Source organism: Diadema antillarum, unplaced genomic scaffold (assembly GCF_040938485.1).
Source record: "Diadema antillarum isolate AM-2024a unplaced genomic scaffold, OU_Dant_1.0 seq00000024_RagTag, whole genome shotgun sequence".
Classification (NCBI taxonomy): Eukaryota; Metazoa; Echinodermata; class Echinoidea; order Diadematoida; family Diadematidae; genus Diadema; species Diadema antillarum.
This window is the reverse complement of record NW_027271142.1, coordinates 675,335-694,056: the sequence shown is the minus strand read 5'-3', so window position 1 is coordinate 694,056 and position 18,722 is coordinate 675,335. Positions and strand designations below refer to the sequence as shown.

Sequence of the window (18,722 nt, the reverse complement as noted above, 5' to 3'; positions counted from 1 at the left end):
CAATTGCTCTTTGATTATGCGAAAAAAGTGAAAATATGTTGAATTTTCTTTTATATTTTCTTTATACTGTTGTACGCATATGACTCACAAGCTGTAGTAGTCTCCTCATCCAGCGGTTCCAACACAAAAATTTAAAAAATTCATAACTTTTGCATCGATTGTCCAATTTTCCTCAAACTTTCACTGATGTGTTCTACTAATATTGTTGCATTTTCTCAATCCTTATGTTTATGAAGGTGAACTTGTCCTTTAACGTAATCAAAGCTTTGTAGATTTATAAGCATTGTTCCAAATATCAGGTAACTTAGTGTCCTTGTGGTTTTGATTTTTAACATTTTACTGAAAATGAAAATAATTCAAGATTGGCGACATAATATACAGGAGATCAAGCTCTCCAACGTGATACTAATAAGTCAAAACCCCCCAAAACTGTGATAACGCCTTTCTGGTTCTCAGCCAACGATATGAACATGTCTTCTCTAGTAAATGCTACATGCAGACAATCAATATATAGATTTGAGCTCTTCTTTATCTTTTTTATGCTGGAGACATTTCCAAACACTACCGCCTCATACCCTCGTAATTTGTACATGAGATAATGAACACTTCTCTTTTATAGTTTCCTGAATCCATGTGTGTGTATTGACAGACACACATCAATCCACTGTTAACCCGTTCCATACAGGAGCCTGATGGTCTGTGTATTAAGTCTATGGGGAATCTGGAATTCAGTATGGAACGGGTTAACTCCAGGGTAGTGGCGTATTGGAACTACGGCACATCCTAAACAGGAGAACAGCCTTGCCATACAATCCAGTGGAAAAATCTTATTGGCTCAGAGACTAGCAAACCCTACCCATGTTTTGCTCTGGATGCACCGTCACTTTCTGAGGGTGACTTCAATTTTCACAGCCTAAGAAAGAGTTGCAGAGATCTCGATGTCTGCCTTTATGAACTAGGATTCTCGAAACCAGAAGGGGTGGAGGTGATTAGACAAATAAGTTATGCGTAATAGTTGAGGTTGGCCTTCTTCTTGGACTGTACTTCCAGAATGCCATCCATGTAGTCTTCATGCATCAGTTCTGTGGCTCCACGACGCAGCGCAATCATACCCTGGAAAGCCACAAGAAAGTAAACGAAAGACAAAAATTCTGTTAACGTGTATTTGCTCTCGGATTTGTAAAAATCAAATCAAGCCCATTCTTGTTTATTTGAAGTTTTCCTGCCTTTCCAATTTAGACTATGACGTAAACAATAAAGCAATCAAGTAATTTTATTCAAAACAATGAAATTGAATGTTATACAATCAAAGTACTGTTTTTCAGCAACATTTACTAGATCAACTTAGAAGCACCTATTCTTACAACTATAGTCATCACTAATAGTACTATATTTTGGACTACTGCAGTTGGTTGAAATTTAACACTATTCTTATTGTAGGGGGGAACAGCAAGCAGAGAGGTGCCTGCCACATGGAAGCGCCTCTCCATTGCTGATGTCTCTGCATAATTAGTACATCCCCACATTATCATTAGCAATCATATTACTGTTCAAACTGATGTTTTAGTAATCAATATCACCTTCTGTTAATGTTTTATCATCACAATTTAGAATGTCCAAGTTCTCTTGGACCTTATGTGACAAATGTTTCCTTCAACAATATTGTGAAGCTGCCTCTAGTGAAAAAAAAAAAAAAAATTAAAGCTTCATCACGTAAAGCTTCTGTTTATATATTGTCAGTTGAGAATGATAAGGGCGTTAAGTTGCCACCAAACCCTTAGTGTTCAAGACAACTTAACGCCCTTCTCATTCTCAACAGACGATATGTAGTACGAATACCTTGACCATTCTTCTTCTTTTTTTCAACAATTTCTCCAACCTCCCCTGAGTTGGAATTAGTTTTAATACTCACTGCTTCAACACAGACTGCTTTGCACTGTGCCCCGTTGAAGTCATCTGTACACCTCGCCAGTTCCTCAAAGTTCACATCAGCCCTGTATCACACAAGAGATGTGATAAAACCTTGGTGGTCATAATCTGTTTTATATACCTGATTTGATGAATCCTTGATTCTGATTGGTTGAAATTAGGGGAGTAAATTCAACAACTGGCTGCTGCCTAATTAAGTTCACATCAGCCCTGTATCACACAAGAGATGTGATAAAACCTTGGTGGTCATAATCTGTTTTATATACCTGATTTGATGAATCCTTGATTCTGAATGGTTGAAATTAGGGGAGTAAATTCAACAACTGGCTGCTGCCTAAAAATAGTGATCCAAATTCGCTCTAAAATATAGTTTAAATCAAATCTATGGTTCAGGTTAGCCCATAAACTATTAAAACAGGTGCTAAAATCAACCATGACAAAAATCAGATGAGGAAGAAAGGACAAATAAAACCATAAATAAAACAGGAAAAGACAGCTCTACTCCAATCCAGCAAAAATATTAGTCACATATTGATCAGTACGGGGACATTTTAGAAACAAATGAAAAAGTCTGGAATCTGGTTGAATAGTGCAAATATAAGAGTAAGAGAAGCCATAAACTCGCTCAAAATTGGGACTGGTCACCCTACAGCACAGAGAAGAATACCAGAAACTGGTGAACTCACCCAACATTCATCTTTCGAGAGTGAATTTGCATGATTCGGGCCCGGGCCTCTTCGTTGGGGACGGGGAACTCGATCTTCCTGTCCAGCCGCCCGGAGCGCAACAGGGCAGGGTCAAGAATGTCCACCCGATTCGTGGCTGCAATGACCTGGGAAATTAAAAGGAGGAAAATTATGATAATTGTACATGTGGATTGAGTGAATGCAGCAATATTTACAGATACCAGCAAAACATCAGCAAAAATTTGAGGAAAATTGGACCATCCATTATAAAGTAAGGGATTTCTAAATCTTTGGTGCAGTTATCGCTGGATGAGAAGACTACTCCACTACTATAGATAAAAATGTCACTTACGTATAACACTAGAGTCCAACCGCTGCTTTGACACATCTGTGTCTACAGATTTTGCGAGATGCTCTTAACTGGCAACGTGTCTGACCTTGACCCCTATTCAAATACCTCATGAATTCATTATCCCAGGTGTGAGCAATGAAGTATTACATTCTTTCCATCTGTAGGCAAGAAAGAAAGTAATGCTACAGCCGACTAAATAACGAGTAAACTGGGACTAGAGCCCACGTTTGCCCCAACAATGCTATGCAATAAAAGAGGTCGCAAGATGCTCCAAATTGGCAACACCAAATCTGACCTTGATCTCCTCGGATGAACTGAATCCATCGAGCTGGTTGAGGAGCTCCAGCATGGTGCGCTGCACCTCGCGGTCGCCGGCCTTCTCGCTGTCAAAGCGCTTGGTGCCGATGGCGTCGAGCTCGTCAATGAAGATGATCGCCGGGAGCTTCTCCTTGGCGAGGGCGAAGGCGTCGCGGACGAGCTTGGCACCGTCCCCGATGAACATCTGGACCAGCTGTGGACCCGCCAGCTTCAGGAATGTGGACTGAAGGTCGTAAAAGGTGTGTGTAATAAACAGGGGAGGGGGAAGCAGAAGAAGCAAAGGCAGGATATAAGTGAGAGGAAAAGATGATGCATGGGCATATGTGACCACCCAGCTCAAACCCACAAAGAGTCACATACTGTATTAGGATTCTGTGTCATCGACCAAAATATATCATTTTAGTCGACCAACTCCTGAAGTTTGTCTTACCTATTAAAGAAAGTAATCTTTTTTCAACCTGCTGACAAAATTTGGTGGCAAAGAGCAAAACTGAAATCAAGACATGAACAGTCTTTTGTGGACCATATTTTTTTTCTGACAAGCACTACTTTCACTGTGAAACAGAACATGTTTTCATAATACTTCTGCACAGCACGCCCAAATGACCCTCATCTTTAAATCCTCTATTCTTCCTTTTCTCTACCTTTTCGTTTTCTCCTTTTTTCTATGTCTTCTAACTCTCTCTTATTTAAATCACTTTTAAATGGATAAAGATTGTCCAATTTTTTTTCAAGTTTTCTTACAATGTGAAGCTTAAAGCTGTCAAACTCAAAAACTAAATGTATCTCATGATTCTAGAACAAAGAAAAGATGTTGAATTATCTCATATAAAAAGTACTGCAAGATAGTTAAGAATTCACTCAAACAATGCACAACAATTCATCATCAGACAAACAGGAAAGTCAGTAACAAAATCAACAAAATCTAGAACACCTGTACACGGGTAACATCCCACCTTGGTTTGAGCTGCACAGGCTCTGGCGAGAAGCGTCTTTCCCGTTCCTGGAGGGCCGTAGAGGAGGACTCCCTTGGGGGGCTGTATGCCGATGTTCTCAAATCGCTCTTTGTGCGTCATGGGTAAGACTACAGCCTCGATGAGCTGCAAGAATCGACATCCAAAATCACGTTGCTGTGATGCTCATGGTATATGATATACAGTGGACGCCCATTATAACGAAGTCCACAGGACCAGCAATTTTCTTTCATTATATCGAAATTTCATCATAACCGAACAGACAATAAAATCATGGAGCGCATAATGTTGCGGCCCGAATTTTTACTTCATTGTAGCCGGAAATTCGTTAGAACCGAATTCGTTGTACCGGGAGTGCACTGTATAAATACAGAACCCACAACTCCCTAAAGCTGTACACTTTCATTTGTACTATGGAACCTCATTTTGTTTCTGTTATAGTGACACATCTGACATATCAAGGTAACTTTACAAGTCCCATTCCATTTGTATTCTTGTTTTTATCCCTGATGTAATGAGATACTCATTGCAATAAGGAAATTCAATGGTCCCCAACAGCATGTTATACCAAGCTTTCCCTGTACATTTTGCTGCTACCACATGCATCGCAAATTCCTCAATTTTTCAAATTTCTTCAGTTCTTCACGGAATACACTTCCTACGTACGTACTTACAAGCTGTACAATGTGTACATCCATTAGACACTAAACATAACTTACTCTTTACATAAAAATCTTCCAAAGCATAATTATATTTTCAATTAATATCTGCTGAACTGATTTCTATCTTTATAAAATGATTTCATATCTATGTAGTAATCATAAAAATAGAGACACAAATTTTCGAAGAGATATAATCTTCTGTCTGCAAAGTCAGGAAAAAAATGTGATAATAATGATGAGTGCTTACTCATTTTCTAATTATTACCTCCTGAATTTGTTTGTCCAAACCTCCAATGTCACTGTATTGCTCTGTAGGTCTCTCATCAACCTCCATCGCTTTTACTCGAGAATCAAATCTGCAAGAAGACAAACACACATACAGTATTATCCACTTTATATTTGTGCTTGTAAGCATGACAGATTCAACGCAATGAGGGTTAAGCTAAAACATTAGTGGGCAAATTTTTCTTGGTGTATCTAACCTCCCTATATTGAGATCTCCTTTCAAGAAAGTGATAGTGTCTCCGCTTCCCAATACTTCTGCTAGAAAGTAGACTACATGTATGTTTCCAACGTAACAAGCAATGGTCTCAATACATATGACCACCTTCAAGGGCATTTCAAACTGCTTGGATGAAATGACCAAGTCAATACTTCCCCTTTAACCTCAGCAGTCCTCATGAAAGATTATCTGGTTTCCATACAAAATCTCTCCTTCTCCTGTTTCCTGGCCTTTTTGACAAGGCCTCCAGGCTGAATAAGAGACTAACTGCGAGGGAACCTGACATGAATTTCTTATCTTGAACTTTGTTTCTCGCCAATTCTTGTACCAAGAAGGTAGCAGCAGCCAGACAGCGACCGCAGCGCTCACAATGACGTTACATACAGATAATACGCATTACATGTAGTATGAATGTCAGTGGCTTGCTTGTCCATATCCAGCCCGTACTGCCTGGCTGCAGTAGCTACAAATGTACCTTCACTGCCAGTGTTGACACATGATCATTAGCATACCAAGTGAGATTTAACTCTTATGAACACATGAATAATTCATACTTGTGTACATCACGAGGTGGCAAGGAAAAAAACCCATGTTTAAAAAGGCCACGTGGCTGCACCACTGAATCTCGCATTCACCTGTTTCTCACAGCGCTCGGCGTGGCGTTTTACATAGTCTCATTCCTCAGCCACGAGGCCTTTGTCAAAAGACTACACCTTTTCCCCAACCCTCTCTTCCAATATGAATCACTGTGACTCTCGGCTTTCAAACATTTCTACCACATAAGTTACATTATCCTAAAAGATAACCACCATACAAATTACATTTGTTTGTTCATTCTTCATCTGAGAGGATGGCTGGATATTTGTAGCCCATATTCAGCTATATTAGCTGGTCTCTGCTCTCTGCGATGAATGAAGGAAGTGGGATCATTTGCGTGCATGAGTTGTGACTCTCTCACACACAATGTCTCCATTTTACGTTCTATCTGAGGGACAGAGTGTTTTGCCTCTTGCTAGAGGGGATGGTATGATTACACACAACATTGCTCAGTGAGACACGGGTATCGAACTCGGGTCACTTGGGTTGAAGGCAAATGCGCTACCAACTGAGCTAACTCACTTCTGTTATCCTAAAAGATAACCACCATACAGATTACATTATTCTAAAAGATAACCAAGGAGGATTTGTGTGACTCACTCTTGAGGTAGCGTTTCTAGGATGAGGTAGGAATCCTTGTTTACTCCTACCAAGTCTCCCGGATGAAGTTTCTCCGCATCCACCAACCCTATCACCGGCAGGAAGTACGTCTGGAAAGAGAGTAGGAGGGATGGGCATCAACAAAGTGCACCAAAAGAGAAAGGAGGCCTCAAGGTAGTCTGGCTTCCAGACCCTCTGCTTGTACTACTTTGATCTACATGTACAGGATATTGATGCCCTCAACTTCAAAAACTGGACCAGATTTAGGTGGATTTGTCCTTTATGGCGAAGATGGAGACTTCGACACAGGGCAGCAACAAATGCGAAGGGCGCATTTTGCGAAATGCACATTTTGCATGACACTTCACAATGCTAGAAAATTAGACATCAATTGCGTGAGAATGTTATGCCATATTGAGCTCAAGTTGGTTTTCACTTCTACTTTATAGTTTATTTTGTTTCTGTTCAAACTGGAGCAGTGACCAATCATGACCGTCCAATCCAAAGTGAAAAAAAAAAAAATTGTTGGTGAGTTTATTAGATGCATCTTGACAAAAACATCAATTTCATTCTGTATTCAATGTGAATGTGGCAATTCCTTGTGAGGTAAACCCAGACTGCAAGACCTTTCTGACAGAAAAATAGTAATGATTTGTTTCAGAAGTAGGAAAGAAAGAGCAGTTCCCATAAAAGTGTGCAGTATTTATCCAAAAAAAAAACTAGGAAAATCCTATCGAAACAAGAGTTGGGACTTGTCAAAATTCAGATTCTTTCTTTCAAATCCAGAATGGTTGGGAGGTCTGTAAACCCAATCTAGAGGGGAAAGAAAATATAAAGAGATAAAACGTGGCAAACATGTTTTTAAAAATCAGCCTCAAAGCCATCGTAGCATTTGTCCCATTATCAGCATTTCATGATGTAAAATAATACCTGTCTTGTGGATGTCTTGATGACTGCACATTTTCCTTTGCGTTGCGAGTCGAGATCAACATTAGCGCCCTCTGTCTCTTCGTCTTCATCAGGCTGAACATCAAGAAGCTGGACAGGAGCGAGCAAAATAAAACCTCAGCTCAGCATTTGTCATCACAAGAAGAAAAAGGAAATTACTTCACTAAACACATGCCCTTCATTCACATGATATGAAACAAGTTCGCTTTCTCTTTTTTCTTCTTTCTTATCTAATACATGAAATGCATCATTAACCCGATGAGGACGGACTGATTTTGCTACAACACGCATTTCCCATAGACACTTGCCCGAGCATACTCAGGACTCGTCCTCAACAGGTTAATAGCTTTTAAGATATTCTTGTATTAAAGACATGGTCTAAAGTGTAAATGTCTGTGATTACATTTTCTTTGTTCTTTTCTTCTTTTTCACTTAACAAATGGTAATCCAGCTCCAACTATTGTCAACCATAGGTGTAAGTTGAATCATACAGTGTACGTCAATGGCATTCAGCATAGCAAAAAAAATAAAAATGGAAGCAGCATTTCTAAAATGCATCTCCCGTTTGATTAAACCAGAGGCAAGATACGATGTAAGCTTTGATATCTCCACATGCAACTTCGTTATCATTTTTTGTTATCCCCCTTCAGATCTATTGGAGGGAATATCCTATCTTATTAACCATTAGTACCAGATGGACCCGAATGATTTACACATGAGTAGGTACTATAAGGCTTAATTGCCATACACCCTGTAAATTTGCTCTGTGTATGCGCAGTAGAGTAATGTGAGGTGCTGAGCTTAAGGACGTTCCTCAGTTGAGTTTGTGCGCATCCTGGCTGCGCAGGTGTCAGTGACGTAACAAAGAGCGTAGAAGCGCACGCACGAGCGAGTGATAAGCTAGCTGAGCTGAGCAGCTGCTAGTAGATCGAGCTAGAGTGTGGTATGTGTACGTACGGATACCCGACAGCTCCCCACTGCAGCCGCGCCGGGCAGCCGCGCTGGGCGACCTCGCTCGGCTCGCGTGCCGACTGTACGCGTTACAATCTGTACATACCACGCAAATTTCAGCGGTCCGAGCCGCATATACATGGTCATTGTAGCACAACACTGATTGACGGAATCGCGAAGCTTGGAAGTGGAACAGAGCTGTTACCATTTTCAATCCATAGATCTGTTTTGTGACATGAAGTTCATTATCCGGTCATCAACATGGTTAAGTCGGGTGCTTAGTAAGGTACCAAGGGCCTTTATAGGCCCAAGTCGGGGTCTAAGGCTCACTAGTCTATTGGACTAGGTGTTAAAACAACAACAACAACAACAACAACAACAAGAACAACAACAACAACAAAACAAGCATATGACACATGCACATTTCATCTTTAGGTCTAGCAGCTAAAACAATCTGAGTGTCTCTGTTAAAATCTAAATTAGATCTAAACTTGTCATTACCAGTAATACAAAATATTGGGGGGGGGGGGGGTTTGGTTACAAAATACAAGGTCAGGAAAGTGTTATCAAACAAGACTATTCATCACTTTCACCATTCATAAATTTATTTTTTTTTATTACCAAATCTGGTGTAACAAAAGGAGAATCTTTTTTTTTCGGGGGGGGGGGGGGGGAGGTACATCTCCATAGCTTACAACACGCACTTTACCAACCACTGCAACAACCAACACATGCAATCTACAATCAACGTCATTGTACAGTGGAAACTCGATATAACGAGATGGACGGGACCGAGTCATTTTCCTCGTTATAGCCGATATCTCATTATATCAGTAGGCATAAAAGAAAGGATAACGTAAAGACATTAATTTGCACATGTGGGACTATCCATCATCTTTCAATCAATACTGATAACTTGATAATGTGTGTGAGGGAATTACTCACCTTTATGGGTAAGAAGATGTTTTTCGCCAATGAAATCCAATATCAAGAATGTGTTTCTTATTAATTGTAGATATTTGAATCTGTAAATCATATAGCTTGCGATCGTCTATGGATTAGTATGTGGTGTGTATGGGTGTGTGGAATATGGTCTGCACAATGCTGTGTGTGTATGTGACACATTCTGTATGTACATTATGACTGCGTGTGTGTGAAGATGGGGAATTCCCTACGTAGAAAGCCAATCACAGCATCAGATTGCCTCACACCTGCTAAACGTCATGATGATGTCATGTATACATATGGCCGTCCCACCACATTTTCTGCATGTATCAGTGTGCCGCACACACACACATACACGTACAACATGCGGTGCTAGCTGGAGTGCACTGAAGAAAATATGTGTGTACAAGACAGTTTTTGGCGCATCGAGCTTTACAATCTCGGAAGGTGATAGCACAGGCGAAGTAAAGCTTTACCCGAGGACATTTTGATTTACCTCGCTATAACAGGTTTGATTGGCTATGTTTTTCTTTGTTTGGAAGTCACAAAATTTATCTCGTTATAGCAGTTATTTCGTTATAGCCGATCTCGCTATAAGAGTAGCATTTTACATAGACTTGTGTGGAAGGAAATTTGGGACCGGGAAAATTTCCTCGTAATAACCGATATCTCGTTATAGCAGTGTTCGTTATACCGAGTTTCCCCTGTATTAAGATTTGTTTCTCATTTGGAGGACCGTCAGACTAATGCCAAAACTCCCATTTCCTTATATTTATTCTTCTTCCTCCATTATCACTTTTTGTACATGGTTACAGCAAGTGGGTAAAACAAACAAACAAGCGTGCATATCAATAATATGGAGTTTTCCACGCTTGCATCCACATAATATCATTATGGCTGTGGAAGGGAAATGATAACAAAAACGCACATGGACCTTTCTTTCTGAATATTTTTCACCATATCACTGCAATTGTGACATGTTTTTTTTTTGTGTGTGTGTGTGTCTTTTTTTAAAGAAAATGGGGTTTCGAGTGAACCGCATGAGATTCATGCATCCTTTAGCAGAGTATATCCCTGCATTGGTTCCTGACCAGATTTGGGGGTCTTACGATGATTTCCGTCGCAAGGAGGCTCTGCTAGCACTAAAACGAGCACATGAACCCCCCATTTTTACAATTCTTCTGCATTAAGTATCCCTTCTTCTACAATTTGATAAAGTTTCGTAAAATTGACATGGGTTTTGAATGTACAGCATGACATTCACGAACCCCACCTATAATCAGGACACCCACGAGAGGTTTATAACCAGATTTTGGGGTCCGGTGAGGTGATTTCTATCATCTGGGGATGCTACCAGCACAAAAATTAGGACATGAACCCCCACTTTTTATTGTTTTTCTGGAATTAGTAAGCCTTCTTCTATAATTTGGCAAAGTTTCGTGAAAATGACATGGGTTTTGAATGAACAGCTAGCATAAGTTTTATAAACCCACTTGTCGGGGTATCCCTGCATAGGTTCTTGACCAGATTTGGGGGACTTACGATGATATATGTCGCATGGGGGCGCTGCTAGCACAAAAACGAGCACATGAACCCCAACTTTCAATTATTTTTCTGGAATTAGTAAGCCTTCGTCTACAATTTGGTCAAGTTTGGTGAAATTGACATGGGTTTTGAATGAACAGCATAAGCCTAATGAACTCATCTTGTCAGGGCATCCCTGCATAGGTTCCTGACCAGATTTTGGGGACTTACGATGATATATGTCGCATGAGGGCGCTGCTAGCACAAAAACGAGGACATGAACCCCCACTTTTAATTATTTTTCTGGAATAAGTAAGTCTTCTTCTACAATTTGGTGAAGTTTCGTGAAATTGACATGGGTTTTGAATGTACAGCATGAGATTTATGAACCCACCCTGTCAGGGCGACCCTTATGTTCCTGACCAGATTTGGGGGTCTTACAAGTATACGTTGGTAGTATGTCGCATGGGGGCGCTGCTAGCACAAAAACGAGCACATGAACCCCCACTTTTCATGGTTTTTCTGGAATAATTAAGCCTTTTTCTACAATTTGGTGCAGTTTCGTGAAAGTGACATGGGTTTTGAATGTACAGCATGAGATTTATGAACCCACCCTGCCAGGGCGTCCATGCGTAGGTTACTGACCAGATTTTGGGGTCGTACTATAGTATATGTCGCATGGGGGCGCTGCTAGCACAAAAATTAGCACATGAACCCCCACTTTTGATTGTTTTTATGGTATTAGTGAGCCTTTTTCTACAATTTGGTAAATTTTCATGAAGTTGACATGGGTTTTGAATGTACAGCATAAGTTTTATGAACCCACCCTGTCAGGGCATCCCTGCATAGGTTCCTGACCAGATTTTGGGGACTTACGATGATATATGTCGCATGGGGGCGCTGCTAGCACAAAAACGAGCACATGAACCCCCACTTTTGATTGTTTTTCTGGAATAAGTAAGCCTCTGTCTACAATTTGGTAAAGTTTCGTGAAATTGACATGGGTTTTGAATGTACAGCATAAGTTTTATGAACGTTGTCCTTTTGCTCACCCCTAACAGAAAACGTCGATGAGAAGGATTTGAGAGATTTCGGTGTTTTCTGCCGCGTGAGGGCGCTGCTTGCTGAAGAATGAGAGTGTAAACCCTAACTTTAAAACCTTTTCCTCGTTTTGGGTACCCTTTTCTGCAATTCTTGCAAATTTACAGAAAATAACGTGGATTTTGAAAGAATTATGGGGATTTACGTTTGTCATTGCAGATTTTGTTGCCAATCATGGTCTTGATCATGTAACGCTATCACTTTGGTACAGGACGGCAGATTAGTCATATTCTTCAAAGTCCCGTAGAAGAAAAACAAGCACATGAACCTATGGTTTTATTTACATATTTGGGCTTCGGATGGGTCAAGGTTACGGTATGGAAAGTTTCAAGAAAATGACATGGATTTCACTTTATACTGAGGAACGTCTTTAAAGGGGATGGCTAGTAACTGATCAGTGGAAATCAGTGGGATTGCTGAGGGATGATTGTTCCAATCCTTGTGGGATTCATTTAAGAGTACATTTTATATTTATTCTTGTGTGAAAACAATTTGCTTCAGAATGGTCTCAAATTCAAGTAATGTGCAGTTTAACGTTTCCAGGTAAGCGTCCCTGGTCAGTGACGGGGCATTAATCTGCACATTACTTGAATATGAGACCGTTCTGAAGCAAATAATTTTCACACAACAGTAGATATATAATGTACTCTTAAATGAATCCCACAAGGAGTGGAACAATCATCCCTCAGCATTCCCACTGATTCCCATTGATCGGTTACTAGCCATCCCCTTTAATCCTCCTGGTGGGCAGTGCTAGCATACAAGCAACCCAGTAACAGCAAAATCAAGGAATGTGGACTCGCATAAAAGTTAAAAAGTTTAAGCAAGCCCTGCAAACAAAAATAAAACAAAAAATGCTCCTTGAGCATGCAGAGCACATGCGTGTGGAGCGAAGGTCAACCTTAAAAAGGGTAGGGCACATGTGTGGCTCTTTGTGGACATGGTACTGGCGACGCCCTCCACAGAGAGTGAGAAAAATCTCTTTTAATGGATCATACCTCAATGACATTTGACACAAGGTACGGCAACGTCTTGTTGACTTTGATCTTCTCCTCATTCTCCTTGATCTTCTCCTTCTGCGCCTGCAGCTCGTGCTGGATCCGCATGATCTCGCTCTTCATGATCTTTAAGTGAGAGTAAAATAATGATGATGATGATAATAATTGTAATTAATAGCATGATAATGATTCTGATATTAGTAGTAAGCCCTAATAGAAATAATAAGAAGATAACAGAAGAAGGAACTTGAGAGAAAGAAGAACAAAAACTACATATAGAAAAGGGAATGGGAGAAGAACACATTTAAGCATACACATCCATCAGTTATTAAACAAACATTTATCATGAATGGTAACTTCTCAAACCAGCCAAGTTCTTCTCAAGAGATTTCATTGATCGTGTCTGTTTTTTAGTTTTATTATGTTATTTTCCATACAAAAAGGACATGGTCAATGAAAGAAGAGTTCTCCGGGACAACAAAATTTGACTGTATCTCGATTTCTTCTGCTGGTGCCATGCCTCCAACACAATACTTCAATGAACGTACCTTGACTTCATTGTCTAATAAGCGCGTCCTGCCGATGATTTCGTCTGTCGACATGCGCAATACCTCCTCCCCGACAGCATCCTGAAGGAGAAACATGAATGAAGGAAACTCATAAAAAGGGTGTGTACAGTTCTGGTTGAGGTGAGGATTTAGCTTTTAATGTTTTGCCAGATATTCAGAAACCACTCTATGAGATGCCAAAAAGCCTGCAATTCTAAGGGGTATCAAAAGGCTATTTGCTAAAAATCGGTTTTGAAATGGTTGAGATATCCCAAAACAAGGTGAAACAAAGAGATTGTAATAAAAGGCAAGGCCTGTCACCTTTTATTATTATCACTTTTTTTTTTTGATATCTCAGCCATTTGAAAACCAATTTTCATCAAATAAATGTTGAATCCTTCTTAAAATTACACGCTCTTTCATATTTCATAAGAGGTTTCTCAGTATCTCTCTTAGGAATGTTCAAAACATGAATACCCACCTCAACCAGTACTGTACAGCCCTTTTAAATCAAGTATCAGTGTTTGATAGTATTCTGAGGATATTACATGCCATATAGAATGTGCTTTGCCTTTGCATGTTGATGTGACTGTATCAGGCACATGGGCTATGATCTATCATGGTCAGTACGTCGGTCACTAGACAGGAAGATTCGTCTATCTGCAGGAGTATTTTATTCATTTGTGAGTTTCTTCAGTTTGTCTCCCTCTACAAATTCAGTTTGTTAAGATCGCAACTGCTGATCTGTAAATTAACAAACATGTCCAAAAAAAGAAACCAGTGGGACTCAAACCGGTCATCTACTGCTTTCCGGGCAGAGACACTACCACCAGGCTGTCCCTGGTAGCCGGCAGTGACACGATGAAAATCTCGACATTGTTATGTAAGTAGTCCAAGGTGGACAAGGCATAGGATAAATGAAAGAAAGATATTATTCAGAGGGGTGAAGGTTCATTTGTGAGTTTCTTCAGTTTGTCTCCCTCTACAAACTAAATTTGTTAAGATCGCAACTGCTGATCTGTAAATTAACAAACATGTCGGAAAAATGGAATCAGTGGGACTCGAACCTGTCATCTACTGCTTTCCGGGCAGTGACACTACCACCAGGCTGTCCCTGGTTGCCGGCAGTGACACGATGAACATTGAACAAATACCCAAGCTCCGAAATTCCGACATTGTTATGTTAAGTAGTCCAAGGTAGACAAGGCATAGGATAAATGAAAGAAAGATATTATTCAGAGGGGTGAAGGTTCATTTGTGAGTTTCTTCAGTTTGTCTCCCTCTACAAATTAAATTTGTCAAGATCGCAACTGCTTATTGTTTGAACGTGTAATATCACTCTCTTGAGTCCCTGCCGTAGACAGATGGAAGGTTGTCCCATACCTCGCTGTATTGAAGCTGTTTTAATAACCACTGTCTCTATGGAGAATTGGGGCGAGGTACCTCACCCTTCTCGATTGCGTCTAATTCACAGCCCTAGATCGGCAAATTTAAACTTGCATAACAAAATCAAAATTTCAAAATTGCATTGCACTCACCAGGTGTTTAAAAATATCCAAGATTTAGGGGAAATTTTCATGGAAAAAGACACAACTACCAGCACGTTCATACGGTCATAAGCGCCTCTTCAACACATACTATGAATCAGTTAGCCAATCACATGCGATACCATGTTTTAAATGGTGATTTTAATACACTCACAGCTAGCGAACGGCGATGTTGCGATATGGAAACTGTATTTCGATTGCACAATGACAAAGCAAAGTTACCCCCATATTGCTGCATAACTCCATAATGTGTCATGTCATGTCAAACTTTTTTTAATGTAAATTTTACTAAAAAAGCTGTATGAATTGGATTTACAATGTACATTTGTATGGTAACGTTTGGTCTGTGCGCGACTGCTGGCAGAGCATCAGTACAGGAGCCAGTAGGATAGCCTACAAGAATATTTTTAGATTAAGAGTTGGATCACTTACATGTACATAGACTGTACACAGCAGGGCTGCCAGACTAGAGTGAGAATTTGGAGTGAAGTGTGAGTAAGCAAGCGACTAATCGAAGTGACAGTGGTGGGTAGGGGGGTTGGGGATGGTGTGGAAGGGGTGTGTCTTCCCTCCCCCCTCAAAACTGGAGTGAAGTTCATCAATTTTGCATTTTAACTGGTGCATTTGGTGCATACTCTCGTAAAGATTTCAAGACATGCCATAGAGAAGGTGTGCCAGTGGGAAAATCTCGAAAGTTTGGGTTTGGCATATCACAAGTTAGGATAATCAGGAATTTTAGGGACATTACTTTTTCTTTTTTTTTACATACTGTTTTGGGGGTCAAATATGAGAATTCTTTTATCTGAGTTAGTTAAAATTTGATGAATTGCATGAGTCTCATGCTAATAGAGTTGGAAAGTCAAAACCCGGTAACAGTAGCTGGATGTAATTTGTAGACATGTACTACATGTACATGTAGTGTATATGTTATTTCTAAAGTAGTATATAATTCATGAAATCAAGTGCTTCACTCATGATTAAAACTAATCATATTTAAGTTCCTGTGGAAGGGAATAGAAAGAGAATATTTTATTTCAGAGCATGAACTAGTGTCTACTACTTTATATTTTCTTGCATTTGGTTTATAGTGGTTACTTGGATTCTGAAAAGTAAAATATGTGGAATATGTGACCATATGACAGTGGGAAAAGTATGAAAGAGTACCAATATTGTTTTATTTTAGAGACAAAATATCTGTAGAGGTTAAATACATCAAAAGCATTTAGTTTCCAGCTAATTCTCATGGTCAGTTATGTGGTAGTGATTATGAGCTAATATGTAATGTGAGTAACCTGTAACGCGAGCAACGACGATTTCGCTATTGCTGTCAAATATTTCCACTGCTCTCAGAATTTTGACCTCTTATATTTGAGTACCACAACATGAGTTACATGTTTGTATATAAATCATACTACAGTTGTTTGAAATACTAGTACTACCCAGTATGAGGACACTTTTTGAATAAAGGCATGTTGGCTTTTTATGTCATCCCCAAAAATGTAATGTGAGTAACGAAAGTAAATCCGGTATGGATGTGGTTAGTAAAATGTTTGTGCATCTATTGTAGAACAGAGAGTATGTCAAACCTTCCAGTACAAAAAATATGACAATTACAATATGCAGAGACGCCTAAAAAGTGTAACGTGAGTAACGTGGAATTGCCCAAACTACATGTACATGCGCTACAAATACAATCGAGAGTCTAAGTGTTAGATACAGTTTTGTCAACTAGAGAAGTCTACTTTAACTAAATTTTTAAGTGGGAAGTAGCCTACACAATTGTACCTAGTATGTACCCTACTAGACCAGTACATTACGTCAATATCGTGATAATTTATACAGACTTAGGTCTTAGGTTCTACAGTGCACATTGCTGCCCACCGCATAGCCCGACCAGACGCTGTTACTTATCTGTCTACGCTATGCGAAAACAACGTACCATGACTGGGCTGTGTATACAGTAGTTACCCACCGCATAGCCCCGGAGACCGCGCCGCCAGGCGCGGTCCTGGCGGCTTCCCCGCAGTTTCGCTTATGTTATAGTTCAAGTATTCTGTGCGCTTGTGCAAGTGATTGTGAATTCTGTGAACATCGGTGAGCTGCTTATAAGACATCATTTTGTGCATCACAAGCAATGAAATGCATCAAACAGTCGCCGATGATAGTCATTTAGGTTTCATCGACCCATGTAAGTATTCCTAGTAGTTTCTGTTGAAAAATTAAGGAAATATAGCGCCGCAAAGGCACCCGTTTGTTCAACATGAAGATCTTTTATGGGAGCACGGCGCAGCCGCCACACGCGTGTGGCGGCTGTCGCAGTTACCCACCGCACTAATTCAATTCAATTCAATTCAATTCAATTCTATTTGTTCAATTCAATCATAGGCCTGCCGCCTATATCAAACAAATCAAGTCCTCTTTGTACGTACGGTACTACTGTACAGTTGCATATACATGATATATAGACAATCCCCAGTCCCCCGCCCGGCCCCTCACTAACTCCGTAACTGTTACAACGTTAGCACTTCACTGCACTGTCGTACTCTTTGTACTGTGCGTAGCAGAAATGTGTAGTCCCACCTACTATCTATACCGTTGGTTTTACAGAGACAAACACAAGTGTGAGTAATGGCGATGAATTACAAGAGGAAAATTTCGAAAATCTAACAGTAAACATGGAGAAAAATGAAGAAGAAACATATCTGTAATTCGTCGGGAGCATACAATTACACAATTTCTGAAAACGTGTATAATTACCTCGCCATCTTCCCAAATAGATTTGTCTTCAAGCTTTGTCGCGGCCATTGCGTGATGAAGCACAATTCAGACTGCATGCAATTTTCGCAGGAGTGGGAGCCGGGACAACTAGTAGGCAAGACGTCAGCTCGGCCACTACGCAATGGCAAATCGGCCTCACTAGGTCGAATTTTTATGCTGTTGTGGTGGTGGATTTCTTAAAAACAAACAAACAAACAACAACAACAAAAACCAAAAAATAACAAAAAATGCATAAAGATCGTAAAGCATATATTTGATAGGAACATATGTCCAAGAGTAATGGGTAGGCCTGTATAAAGAAGTTTGGAAGTATTAAGATGCAAGACTACTCAAAGTTCAGACTTGACCGAAAGATCGGTCTGTATCTGTCCGTCGGGGGATGTTCCGCGGAGACTGCGTCTGGCTTCACGGATCTACGGAGGACAGCGTTAATGGCAAAGTATAAAAGAGTCCTCCGGACAGACGGATCTTTCTGTCTAAGTTCAGACATGCACATGGTTTTGATTTTGACAGCTCTGAATAAGCATGCCATCATAAAAGGAAGAGCCTTTCCTCCGATATGGTAGATAGCATACAATTTGAAATGGCTTCAAATCCAATTTGATGAAATTTTGGGCCTGAAAAAAAAATGATCAATTTGATCCAGAAGAATCTTATCTTGTCCATGTTCTACTGCTGTTCCACACCACTAAAGCAAAAGTGTTGCCACACCCCGGCCAGATATCACTCGGGAGAAGGAATTAAATTTTCAAACTTTTGTCT

The 18,722-nt window shown here is 40.1% G+C and overlaps 1 protein-coding gene across 1 annotated transcript; it reads right to left on the bottom strand.

Annotated features, from left to right (window-relative positions):
* Window positions 1-295: 295 nt before the first annotated feature.
* LOC139725212 (26S proteasome regulatory subunit 6A-B) lies at window positions 296-17,999 on the bottom strand. The gene is made up of 11 exons (XM_071636303.1): window positions 17,940-17,999; window positions 13,636-13,716; window positions 13,088-13,213; window positions 7,551-7,658; window positions 6,621-6,730; window positions 5,187-5,277; window positions 4,242-4,385; window positions 3,263-3,508; window positions 2,616-2,761; window positions 1,913-1,994; window positions 296-1,113 (listed from the first exon to the last, which is right to left on the bottom strand). The coding sequence occupies exons 1-11, from the start codon at window positions 17,985-17,987 to the stop codon at window positions 1,003-1,005; spliced, it is 1,293 nt and encodes a 430-aa protein (XP_071492404.1). The 5' UTR covers window positions 17,988-17,999; the 3' UTR covers window positions 296-1,002.
* Between the last annotated feature and the right edge of the window lie 723 nt (window positions 18,000-18,722).